This window comes from Heterodontus francisci, chromosome 6, assembly GCF_036365525.1.
Source record: "Heterodontus francisci isolate sHetFra1 chromosome 6, sHetFra1.hap1, whole genome shotgun sequence".
Classification (NCBI taxonomy): Eukaryota; Metazoa; Chordata; class Chondrichthyes; order Heterodontiformes; family Heterodontidae; genus Heterodontus; species Heterodontus francisci.
In genome coordinates this window covers 61,148,184-61,161,122 of record NC_090376.1, presented here as the reverse complement: position 1 = coordinate 61,161,122, position 12,939 = coordinate 61,148,184, and the positions used below count along the sequence as shown (strand labels likewise).

The 12,939-nt window shown below is 43.7% G+C and overlaps 1 protein-coding gene across 2 annotated transcripts in view; it reads left to right on the top strand.

The window, feature by feature from the left end:
* dync2h1 (dynein cytoplasmic 2 heavy chain 1) overlaps window positions 1–12,939 on the top strand; it is an 836,995-nt gene that overhangs the window by 70,921 nt on the left and 753,135 nt on the right. For both annotated transcript variants that reach the window (XM_068033753.1, XM_068033752.1), the window contains exons 17-18: window positions 4,801–4,940; window positions 10,954–11,182. In XM_068033753.1, the coding sequence (XP_067889854.1) occupies window positions 4,801–4,940; window positions 10,954–11,182 (369 nt within the window). The remainder of the gene's footprint in view (window positions 1–4,800; window positions 4,941–10,953; window positions 11,183–12,939) is intronic.

Below are 12,939 nucleotides of genomic sequence, written 5' to 3'. Positions count from 1 at the left end.
GAGGTAGACTGGGCACTTTTCAAAGCCGAAAATGACGGCCTTAGGTCCGTTCATATGTTTGCGCGATATACAGTGAGTGAGCAGGCATTGTCACGCAGCATGCCTGATTCGCCCTATTTCAGCATCAAGCTTGCATGGTGAGCAAATGACTTGGGCCCGATTTATGAGGTTGCCAAAAGGGCAATCTTATAGCATGTGGAACTGTAAGAATCCCAACGCATGTATTGACCAGTGAAGGTAGGTTTGTGGTAGACAGTGGTAGAGAACCCCTAAGCAGATTTCTCAACTAGTACGTCAAGGAAAGGGAGCTCATTTGACTGCTCCATTTCAAAGAAATTTGCAAGGAAATTACTGCATGCAGCTGCAGATTCAAATATAGCAAATGTATCACCTACATATCAGAAATATGCAAAAGGTAGGACGTTGGGTGTCATTCCCTCGAAGACACGTTTCTCATGGAACCCAACAAAGATGTTTGCCAGAGCTGGGCCTAGAGGGGATCCTATGGCAACACCATCCATTTGGGCATACATGGTGTCATTAAAACTGAACTCAACTGCGTGAGTTGCTAAATTCATAAGTTCAATTAATACTGATTCATGCAATGGTGGTGGGTTTAGATTGTCATGATATAGTACTGCTGCGCAAATATCTGTGACTTCCCAAGTGGTACATTGGTGAGTAGGCTAGCAATGCCAAATGAGCACATGGACACGGCATTGCTATCAATATGCAAGTCCTGTTTGGTCTTTGCAAATGTGAAGGAGTCCTTCATCGTGTATGTGGAGAACTTTCTCACAACTGGTTGTATCAATTTGCCCAACCATTTGGCCAGTTCATGATGTGCAGAACCGGTCATAGATGAGATAGGGGGGGGTAGAGGGACATCATTTTTGTGTGCCTTGGGCAGCCCATACATATGTGGACGTAGTGAGCCGTGAGGATGAACCCTGTCATCTTTAACACCCAGCAGCTCATTACTCTTACACAAGTCCAGCAAGCATTTTTTTTGAGCTTCGTTTTGAGCAAGGCTATTCGGTATTGCTGAGCGGTAGGTCCAATTGATTTGAATTTGGACCCATCATTAAGAATGCTGTGCATTTTGTTGAGATGGTCATGCTTGTTAAGGATGACCATTATGTTCCTTTGTCAGGTTTATTGATGTATGTGTCCGGGTTGGTCATTTTTGGCCCTGAAAAGTGCCCAGTCTACCTCAAATTACTCTGGAAGGGTAATGTATCCCAAAAATTTGAGCAACAGGTGAAGTTAGCTGTTCCACGCTGCTACTATGCAGTAGCACACGTATGGTGTTCGCCACTAAAGGGATGCTGCTGTCAAGCCAAAAAGACATCCTGCCTATCACACAAATGAGTAATGTGGTATATGAATGTCAATGCCAGTGGGATGCTAGGTGTATAGGCCGTACATCCCAAAGACTGGCGGATCCTATCAAACAACATGTCCCTTCTGCTCGCAACAGTCAAGGTACAGGCTATACCCAACCAGCCTGTGCTTGCAAAACTCAAAACGCAGTGTCCAACATTAGATGTGATTCTGCCATTGGACGGTATTTGCTAAATAATCCTCAGTGTGCTAAGAATTATGCTGACAACCAATTTAAGATTGTCCGTAGGGCTTGCAGTGTGGCGTATTTGCGCATACTGGAAGCTACATATATGAATACACAGGGCTCTGTTTTTTGCAGACAGAAAGAACATGTACACACAGCGTGCCTATTTCAGCTAAACAACATAAGTGACAGCCATTCACTGGTTCATTCCTCAGGGCAATGCCTTGACCAATCAGAGTCAAGCTGCCTGCTTTAAATTTCAAACAATATTGACAATTAACTGTCAGTCACCATAAACTGGTGCATTCTCCATGGCAGCGCCTCTACCAATCAGAGTTCACTTGCCAACCAATCAGTACTCCCTTCTCGTACAGTATAAAGTTGTTGCTTTCCCTTACATTGGTATTCTTGCAGATTATCCTGATGAGTGCAAGACTCTCTTTTTCTCTCCCTGTCCTTTCCACACTCTGTTCCCTCTGTCCTCGCGCTGTTGCAACATTAATTCCTATAATACAGCGATGACTACACTTCAAAAATTATTTCACTGGCTATAAAGCACTTTGGGACATCCTGAGTTCATGAAGGACAGTATAGCAATGCAAGTCTCTTTTTAAAAAAAAATTCACTCTCTTTATCTAAGTCTTCATTATCCCTATCCAATAGTTACTGGTATGTATAGACTAGAGGACAGGTCATAGAGCAGAATAAAGATGAGCTTGGACTTAGCTGGAGAGGGGAGCAGAATTGACTACCAGCCTAGAGCAGTATACAGATGGACTCAGTTGGCAGAGCACAGGTGCTGACTAAAGGAATAGGGAAATTTAAGTGTATGGACATTTTAAGAAATTTAAAGCACTATGGGTGGAATTTGTACTTACCCTACCTGCAGGTCAGTCAGAAAGTTGTGGGGAAGCTGCAGTTTGGGATTTCCCCATAGGCTGTAGAATTTTAATTCCACTATGTGTCCATGACGTCACTGATCAGCTCCCTGCCTGGAGGCCATCCTGATCAACTGGCTTAGCCTCCAATCGGGTGATAGCTGGTCGGGGAAGGACGCAGGAGCAGGTAAGTCTCGGGGGGGTGGGTGCTGATCAGTTGTGAGGGGAGGGGAATGTGTGGGGTGTGAGGAGTGGGGAGAGGACTTGAACACAAGAATTCAGGTTGACACTCTAGTGCAGTACTGAGGGAGTGCTTCCCTGTCGGAGGTGCCGTCTTTCAGATAAGATGTTAAACTGAAGCCCATCTGCTTTCAGCTGGGCATAAAAGATCCCATGGCAATATATCAAATAAGTGCAGAGGAATTATCCTGGTGTCCTGGCCAATATTTATCCCTCAGTCAACATCACAAATAGATTATCTGGTTATTATCACATTGCTGTTTGTGGGAGTTTGCTGTGGGCAAATTTACAATCACATTTCCCACATTTACAATAGTGACTACACTTCAAAAATACTTCATTGGCTGTAAAGCACATTGGACGCCCTGAGGTTGCAAGATTTTTTTGATTAGATTGGTGGGGGACGGGTCCATTGGAGGTGCTGAAGATGGGAGGGGTGGGGGTGGGTGGTGGGTCACTCGGGATGGTAGAGGGGGTTTCGATTGTGGGGTACTTCAAAAGTACCTCATTGTCTCGAAAGCGCTTTGGGATGTCATGAAGTCGCTATAGAAATGGAAGTCTTCTTTTTTGATTGGGTGGGTGGAGGGGGCTCAAATGGGGTGAGGGGGGTTGCTGTTGGTGGAAAGGGAGACGATCAGGGGTTGGAGGCAATGTTCCCTGTAAGCACAACCCAAAAGTCCCCATGGAATTCACACAGAGGTCAGTCCCTTTAAATTACCGCACGTGTGTGGCCATGCAAAACAATTTAAATGGCCATTCACTGAAAGAAATCACTGCTGCACTCAAATGAAAAATTACAGGGAACGTTGTTTGGTTGGGGGGTGTGGTGGGGTGGGGGGTCGATCGGAGAGGGGGTATTCGATCAGGGGTGAAGCGGGGAGTTGATCAGGATAGTGGACAGGTGAATCAATCAGAAGGTGTGCGTCAATTGTGGGGGGATGGAGGGAGGTCGAGGTAGGGGATCAATCACCGGGGGAAAGGGTGTTGTCTATCAAAGCGGGAGGTTGGAGGCCTTGGGAGGAGGGTGGTTTTGGAGGTCATAGACCATTGTGGGGGGTGGTATTGCCTGATTGTGGAGGCTCTTCAGGGAAGTACGTGGACCCAGCAGGTAGGTGTAAATGCACGCTGTTCCTGGATCTGATGCCCTTGCCTTGATGAAGCTGCTGGGTTTTCTGATGCTTGGGAAAGCCAACAGCAATTAAATTCCAAAAGTAGAATGACAATTCGGCTCACAGCCTCATTATCATATTTAAAGTACCACCCAACTTCTGGCCTCAGTTAAAGCTGGACATGTGTGGGTTGGAGGTGGGTGCGCGTCAGGAAACAGATTTCTGTTAGGTTAAAATGCCCCCTTTTGAGTTGGAATTCATCTAAAATGTATATTTTGTTAACTTTGCAAGATGGGTTAATTTCTAGTTTAATTGAATCAAATTAATGGTGTGTCGATAATTTTTAATTATAATTAATAATTGTAAATGTGAGGATATGCTACTTATTTTATTCGGTTAGATGTGTGGTACTGGAGTACTGGATTCAGCTTTGGGCACTAAATCTCACAAAAAATATATTTGCCTTCGATGGGGTACATCACAGATTCACCAGAATGTTACCAGGCTTAAAGGGTTATATTGTGGGCTCAGGTTGCATAAACTTTACTTGATGATGTTGCGTTTTGGAGAATTAGGAGTGATATCATTAGGGTGTATAAAGTGATCAAGAGATACATCACGGTAGATAGAGAGAAACTATTGCCTCTGTTGGTGGAATTCAGAGCTCGAGGGCATAATCTTGAGATTAGATCTAAGCCAGTTGGAAGCAAAATCAGGAAACACTTTTTCATACAATGGGTAGTGGAAATGAAACTCCATTCCCCCAAAAGGCTATGGATGCTGGAAAAATTTAAATTTAAGACTGAGATCGATAGATTTTTGTTGGGTAAGGATGTCCAGGGTTATGGAGCAAAAGTGGGTAAATGGAGTTGTAGTAAAGATCTTCCGTGATGTGATTGAATGGCAGAACAGGCTCTTGGGGCTGAATGACCTACTGCTGTTCCTATGAAAGCTACTGTGTAACTTAGCATCAATTTTACATTTGAATTTTTTTTTTTAAAAGGGCTTTCGTTCTGGTGATATGAAGGCATGGAGACAGCATTGGAATCATCAATTATACAAAGCACTAGAGCATCAGTATCAGATGGGCTTGGAGGCCTTGAATGAAAACCTTCCTGAAATCATTGTTGAGCTGACATTCAAGTAAGATATTAAAAATATATCCAGCAATATTTTGATGTTTGAAATAGCTTTTTTAGGTTTAATCCAGTTTATTGAATAGCTGTGCTATTGTGATTGCAATTAATAATATACAGAACTATGACACTAATTATCAAAATAAATTTGAACAACTTTTATAGCTGTATGACCAAAAACTTCTCTTGCGTCTTTAGATCAGTGCAAACTCAAACTGATGCGAGGAGGCCTCACAGTGGGCATTTCACACTTCAATGCTTTAATATGCATGATTTGTCTCCTGAGTTATGTTTATGTTCCTGCCTACCAAAACCAGTTTTGCATTGACATGAACGTGTTAATGTAACTGTACGCTTACTTTCAAGCAAAGGCTAACATTTATTGGTAAAATACTGAATTATATGGGAGGAGATGTTGACATTTTATTATCTACCTGTGTTGGGAGTCTTTTTTACTTCTACTTGTTAACAGAATGGAGAAATGGCACTGCTGCTGGGTCTATAATTCACAGAAATTCAGGGTAGGGACCCTGATTTCCATTTTATATTATGTTCAGTAATGCGTTGTGATATGTTGATATTTGGACCAGAAAAGATCTTTGGTCCACCTCGCTTACTCTTTCAAATCACCCATCATATTCCTTATAGTGATTCTGGAACTAATAGCTCTCCATCACCTTTATTATCAGAAATTTATTCAGTCATTTTTTTAAAAACTGTAACAGAAACTTGTAATTATATAGCACCTTTTAATGCAGTAAAATGCCCCAAAATGCTTCACAGGAGCATTATCAAACAAAATGTGACACTGAGCCACATAACGAGATATTGGGACAGCTGACCAAAAGCTTGTTTCCAGAGGTAGAGAGGTTTAGGGAGGGATATCCAGAGTTCAGGGTCTCAGCAGTTGAAGGCACAGCCACCAATTGTGGGGTGATAAAAATCAGGGTTGTTGAAGAGGCCAAACTGGAGGGGTGCAGATATCTCAGGAGGGTTGTAGGGCTGGATGAGGTTACAGAGATAGTGAGGGGCCAGGCGATAGAACATAGAACAGTACAGCACAGTACAGGCCCTTCGGCCCACGATGTTGTGCCGAACCTTTAACCTACTCTAAGATCAAACTAACTACCTACCCTTCATTCTACTATCATCCATGTACCTATCCAAGAGTCGCTTAAATGCCCCTAATGTATCTGCTTCTACTACCACCGCTGGCAGCGCATTCCACGCACCCACCACTCTCTGTGTAAAGAACCTACCTCTGACATCTCCCCGAAACCTTCCTCCAATCACCTTAAAATTATGCCCCCTGGTAATAGCCCTTTCCACCCTGGGGAAAAGTCTCTGACTATCCACTCTATCTATGCCTCTCATCATCTTGTACTCCTCTATCAAGTCACCTCTCATCCTTCTTCGCTCCAATGAGAAAAGCCCTAGCTCCCTCAATCTTTCTTCATAGGACATGCCCTCCAGTCCAGGCAGCATCCTGGTAAATCTCCTCTGCACCCTCTCTAAAGCTTCCACATCCTTCCTATAATGAGGCGACCAGAACTGAACACAATATTCCAAGTGTGGTCGAACCAGGGCCTCCTAGAGCTGCAGCATAACCTCGTGGCTCTCAAACTCAATCCCCCTGTTAATGAAAGCCAACACACCATACGCCTTCTTAACAACCCTATCAACTTGGGTGGCAACTTTGAGCGATCTATGGACATGGACCCCAAGATCCCTCTGTTCCTCCACACTACCAAGAATCCTGTCTTTAAGCGTGTATTCCGCATTCAAATTCGACCTTCCAAAATGAATCACTTCACACTTTTCCAGGGTGAACTCCATCTGCCACTTCTCAGCCCAGCTCTGCATCCTGTCAATGTCCCGTTGCAACTGACAACAGCCTTCCACACTATCCACAACTCCAGCAACCTTCGTGTCATTGGCAAACTTGCTAACCCAGCCTTCCACTTCCTCATCCAAGTCATTTATAAAAATCACAGAGCAGAGGTCCCAGAACAGATCCCTGTGGAACACCACTGGTCACCGAGCTCAATGCTGAATACTTTCCATCTACTACCACCCTCTCACTTCTATGGGCCAGCCAATTTTGTATCCAGACAGCCAACTTTCCCTGAATCCCATGCCTCCTTACTTTCTGAATGAGCCTACCATGGGGAACCTTATCAAACGCCTTGCTAAAATCCATATACACCACATCCACTGCTCTTCCTTCATCAATGTGTTTTGTCACATCTTCAAAGAATTCAATAAGGCTTGTGAGGCATGACCTGCCCCTCACAAAGCCATGCTGACTGTCTCTAATCAAACCATGCTTTTCCAAATAATCATAAATCCTGTCTCTCAGAATCCTCTCCAATAATTTGCCCACTACCGACGTAAGACTGACTGGTCTATAATTCCCAGGGTTATCCCTATTCCCTTTCTTGAACAAGGGAACATTTGCCACCCTCCAATCATCTGGTACTACTCCAGTGGACAGTGAAGACGCAAAGATCATCGCTAAAGGCGCAGCAATCTCTTCCCTCGCTTCCCGTAATATCCTTGGGTATATCCCGTCTGGCCCCGGGGACTTACCTGTCCTCGTATCATTCAAAATTTCCAGCACATCCTCCCTCTTAACCTCAACCTGTTCGAGCATATCAGCCTGTTCCACGCTGTCCTCACAAACGACCAGGTCCCTCTCACTAGTGAATACTGAAGCAAAGTATTCATTTAGGACCTCCCCTACCTCCTCCGACTCCAGGCACAAGTTCCCTCCGCTATCCCTGATCGGCCCTACCCTCACTCTGGCCATCCTCTTGTTCCTCACATAAGTGTAGAACGCCTTGGGATTTTCCTTAATCCTACCCGCCAAGACTTTTTCATGTCCCCTTCTAGCTCTCCTAAGTCCATTCTTCAGTTCCTTCCTGGCTACCTTGTAACCCTCTAGAGCCCTGTCTGATCCTTGCTTCCTCAACCTTAAGTAAGCTTCCTTCTTCCTCTTGACTAGCTGTTCCACATCTCTTGTCATCCAAGGTTCCTTCGCCCTACCATCCCTTCCCTGCCTCATCGGGACAAACCTATCCAGCAGTCGCAGCAAGTGCTCCCTAAACAACCTCCACATTTCTGTCGTGCATTTCCCTGAGAACATCTGTTCGCAATTTATGCTCCCCAGTTCCTGCCTAATAGCATTGTAATTCCCCTTCCCCCAATTAAATATTTTCCCATCCCGTCTGCTCCTGTCCCTCTCCATGACTATAGTAAAGATCAGGGAGTTGTGATCACTATCACCGAAATGCTCTCCCACCGAGAGATCTGCCACCTGGCCTGGTTCGTTGCCAAGCACCAAATCCAACATAGTCTCCCCTCTAGTCGGCCTATCTACATATTGAGTCAGGAAACCTTCCTGGACACACCTGACAAAAACTGCTCCATCCAAACTATTTGCACTAAGGAGGTTCCAATCAATATTAGGGAAGTTGAAGTCACCCATGACAACAACCCTGTTACTTCTGCACCTTTCCAAAATCTGCCTCCCAATCTGTTCCTCCATGTCTCTGTTGCTATTGGGGGGTCTATAGAAAACTCCCAACAAAGTGACTGCTCCTTTCCTGTTTCTGACTTCCACCCATAATGACTCAGTAGACAAACCCTCCTCGACGACCTCCCTTTCTGCAGCTGTGATCCTATCCCTGATTAACAATGACACTCCCCCACCTTTTTTACCTCCCTCCCTATTCCTTTTGAAACATCTAAACCCCGGAACATCCAACATCCATTCCTGCCCCTGTGATATCCAAGTCTCTGTAATGGCCACAACATCGTAGCTCCAAGTACTGATCCAAGCTCTAAGTTCATCACCCTTATTCCTGACACTTCTTGCTTTAAAATAGACACACTTCAACCCATCATACTGGCTGCAACGTTGCCCTGTCAACTGTCTAACCTTCCTCACAGACTCTCTGCACTCGGTATCTGCCTGTTCAACAGCTACCCCATCCACTGATCCGTGGCTCCGGTTCCCATCCCCCTGCCAAACTAGTTTAAACCCTCCCGAAGAGCTCTAGCAAACCTCCCGCCCAGGATATTGGTGCCCCTCCAGTTCAGATGCAACCCGTCCTTCTTGTATAGGTCCCACCTTCCCCATGTAGAGATTTGGAAATGAATGAGAATTTTAAAATAGAGTTGTTGCCGGACTGAGAGCCAATGTAGGTCAGCGTACACAGTGGTGATTGGGACTTAGTGCAGGTTAGGATATGTGATGTCAGAGTTTTAAACCTGCCATAGTTTTCTCTTCCACATTTCAATCCTGATGCTTAGCTTAAATTTCTTATTTTTTACATTAAGATTCTTGTTTTTCTTTAACATCCTTACTCTTGCATTGTATTCCCTAAATGTTAAATCTTGCACCTGATGGACAAATCTTCCTGGATCCAAATGCTACAAAGCTGTGAAATCTTGACCTCTTTCATCTCCCTTCAGCTACCTCTTTTCCAGAGAGTATCAGGATAGATAATCTTTCTTTATAACTCAGTCCTCAGTTCAGGAGTAAGCAATGTAGTCTTCCTCTGTATTGTCTCCAATACTTACAGTTTCATGTAATATGGATACTAAAACCAGACACAATATACCAGAAGCAGTCTCATCAAGGCGACATCTAACTTAAATCGTCTTCTTTGACTTAAGTCCCATCACGTGATGTACATATAGAATGTCCTTGATTGGCAAAGCAATAATAAAGGAAACAAATATTAGCTAGCCAGTCATCTCTGAGGTCTGCTATTATGTGTATTTGCTTACTACTGTGTATTTGCTTACAGGATATTTGATAGACATTGTATTACTGAAGTTACTGTTACTATAGAAATTCCAGTTGCATTTCAGCAGTAATTAGTGACCCTGACAAGTACTTCAAATTGCAATCTCTAGTTATGAAGAGACTTTGCACTTCTTTAAAATTTGAGATGTTTCTGTGAATGAATCTTCAAAGTACTATGATTAATAGAGGAAAACCTATTCCCACTTAACTTCTGAGCCATAGGTACCATGTCAGACTGAGTGACTGCTGTGAAAAATGGTATGAAAACCTGTTGATAAGCTTCAAAGTACTGGATAATTATGTTTTATTCAGTTATTATAGGACTTTTCTGTTGACAGTAACTGAAGGTAAATATCAGTAACTTGGACACTGCTTGCAGATTGCACTGCTGTTGATTTGAGATTGCTGTCACAAGAAGGAGAGTTTGACCTGGTATTAATTTTTGAACAACAAAATAAAAAAGATTGTTGTTGGTGATTTTTTTTTAAAAAGCAAAGGATTGTCACATAATCTTCTTAAGATTTTTATAGTCAGATTCTTAAGCAGTCTGTTTTATTCAGGAGTAACTTTGGGGCCATGCATGAGGCCCTGATCCAGTCCCCATAACTGTCGCCACTAGCAGCATTGGTTAGTCTAGGCAGACTGAGCTCTCAGCAGAAGGTACTCTGTTTCTGCATGGCTGATCTGTATGAATCCTCCCCATCATTGGCAAAATTATGAGCAGCGTTAGGTCTGTGAAACCCATGCAATTGCAGAGTTGGGGCCCTGATCGGATCCAAATTCCAAACCAAACTTTTGCACCATGTGGCCCCCCCCCCCCCTTTAAAATCCTGTTCATAAAACTGTGTCTCCATAAGTGATGTTTCCTACATTACAACAGTGAGTGCAATTCAAAAGTACTTAATTGGCTGTAAAGCATTTGGGATGTCCTGAGGTTGTGAAAGGTTTTATGTAAATTCAAGTTTTTTTCACCATCTTCAATGGACGTCAGCCTAAAAATGCTACTTGAAGATATTAGAAATTCCAGCACAGTTAGTAGGAGATCCAGTTAATAGGTTGAGCTGTATATTGTCTAGGTATATACATCTATTTGTACTTTTAGTGCTAAACAAGAGTATGCATCCAACATATTGTAAATTTGAGGTTTGGTTGGTTCTCGTGTGCTGCATGTGTGGAATAACTATTTTTATTTCTTTATTCTGTGCAGACAAGGAAGGCTGCAGTTTAAGCCTCCATTTGAAGAGCTCAGGGCAAAATACTACAGAGAAATGAAGAGATTTATTTCCATTCCAAATCAATTCAAGGGTGCAAGTGAGCCTGGGGAGGAACCTATCTTTGTTGTCATGATAGAGAGAAACGCAAAAGGTTTTGTCACTGTTTTTAGAAAAGCAGAAGATTTGTTCAAACGCCTGGCAGCAGCATTGGATAAGTTTCAGGTAAAGCAGTTTTCACTAACCTAATTTTGATTTCTAATTTGAAAGTGCTATTGTATGTTATAGAATCAAAGAATAATACAGCAAGGAAGAGGACCATTTAGTCCATCTTCGCTATGCTGGCTCTTTGAAAGAGCTATCCAATTGGTCCTACTCTCCTGCTGTTTCCCTGTAACTCTGCAAATGTTTCCTTTTCAGTATTTATCCAATTTCCTTTAGAAATTTCTCCCCATTTAACTCTGGGCCTTTTTTCCTTACATCTGTGTCCTCTGTTTACTGAGCCTTCTGTCACTGGAAACAGTTTCTCTTTATTTACTCTTATCAAAACCCTTCATGATTTTAAACACCTCTATCAAATCTCCCTTTAACCTCTGTTCCAAGGAGAACAACTGCAGATTCTCCAGTCTTTCCACATAACTGAAGTCCTGTAACCCTAGAACACATTGTCGTAAATCTCCTCTGCATTTTCCAAGGCGTTGACGTCCTATAGCGTGGTGCCCAGATTTTGCCACAACACTCCAGCTGAGGAACACGGGAACAGGAGTAAGCCATTTGGCCCTTCAAGCTTGCTCCGCCATCCGATAAGATCATGTCTTATCTGATTGTTGTCCCAACTCTACTTTCCTGTCTGCCCCCCATAACCCTTAACTCCTATGTTATTTAAAAAAACAACAAACTCAGCCTTGAATAAATGCAATGATCCCGCTACTACAGTTTTCTGGGGAAGAGAATTCCACAGACTAACGACCCTCAGAGAGCAGTGGCTACTGCTGGGACTACACCCAGCTGCAGGAGGAAGGTGTCAGCCGACCCTGAAAAAAGAGTTTTTGGGGCCTCGCCGGGGGCAATCAGTTAGGAGGGTGGGGGGCCTTGTTGTGCTATGGGGATGGTTGGGGCTTTGCAGGTGCCCCATCAGGAGGACCCCCTCCAGCCCGCCAGAAGGCCACGTGTTTTCTGAGGCGTCAGCCGCCTGCCAGCCAAACGTAAAATCCCCATGGCGGCAGGCGAAGGCCTTTAAGTGACAATTAATTGGCCGCTTAAGGGCCTTGATTGGCTTGGGGTGGGTGGGCCGTTTCTCACCGCCGTCGCCCCATGTAATTTGGCAGCTGAGGCAGGAGCAGGTCAGGAAGTGTCCACCCAGCCTCCTACACCATTTTACGCACCCCCCAGCCCACCAGCACGCTCTTTTGTGGGGCGTAAAATTCCAGTCAATATCTCGAGTCAAGCCTCCTGACCTCTATAAATTTTGACCTGTCACTTCACTGTAAACAACTCCCCCAAGTCAAAAAATACCCTGCTGGGTAATTATCTGAAGACTGGTGACTTCTAGTAGGGCTGTTTATAAACCAAGTCCAAAAGACCTTATGATGACCTCTTTTTTTCAAAAAAAATGTCTAGCATCTATGGAATCCTTTTTTCAGTTTTAAAACACAAGTCCTGAAAATTTAACAAAAAAAAGAAGTACTTTTCTAACAGTCTTAAAAGGGAGACCCCTTATTTTTATAATGTGTCCCCCAGTTCTATTCTCCCTCACAAGAGGAAATATCTTCTTGGTATCCACCCTATCGAGTCCCCTCAGGATCTTGTATGTTTCAATAAGATCACCTCTCATCCTTCTAAAGGCCCAACCTGTTCAACCTTTCCTCATAAGATAAGTTCTTCATCCCCGGAATGAGTCGAGTGAACCTTCTCTGAACTGGCTCTAATGCAATTATATGCTTTTTCAAATAAGGGGCCCAAACTGTACACAGTACTCCAGA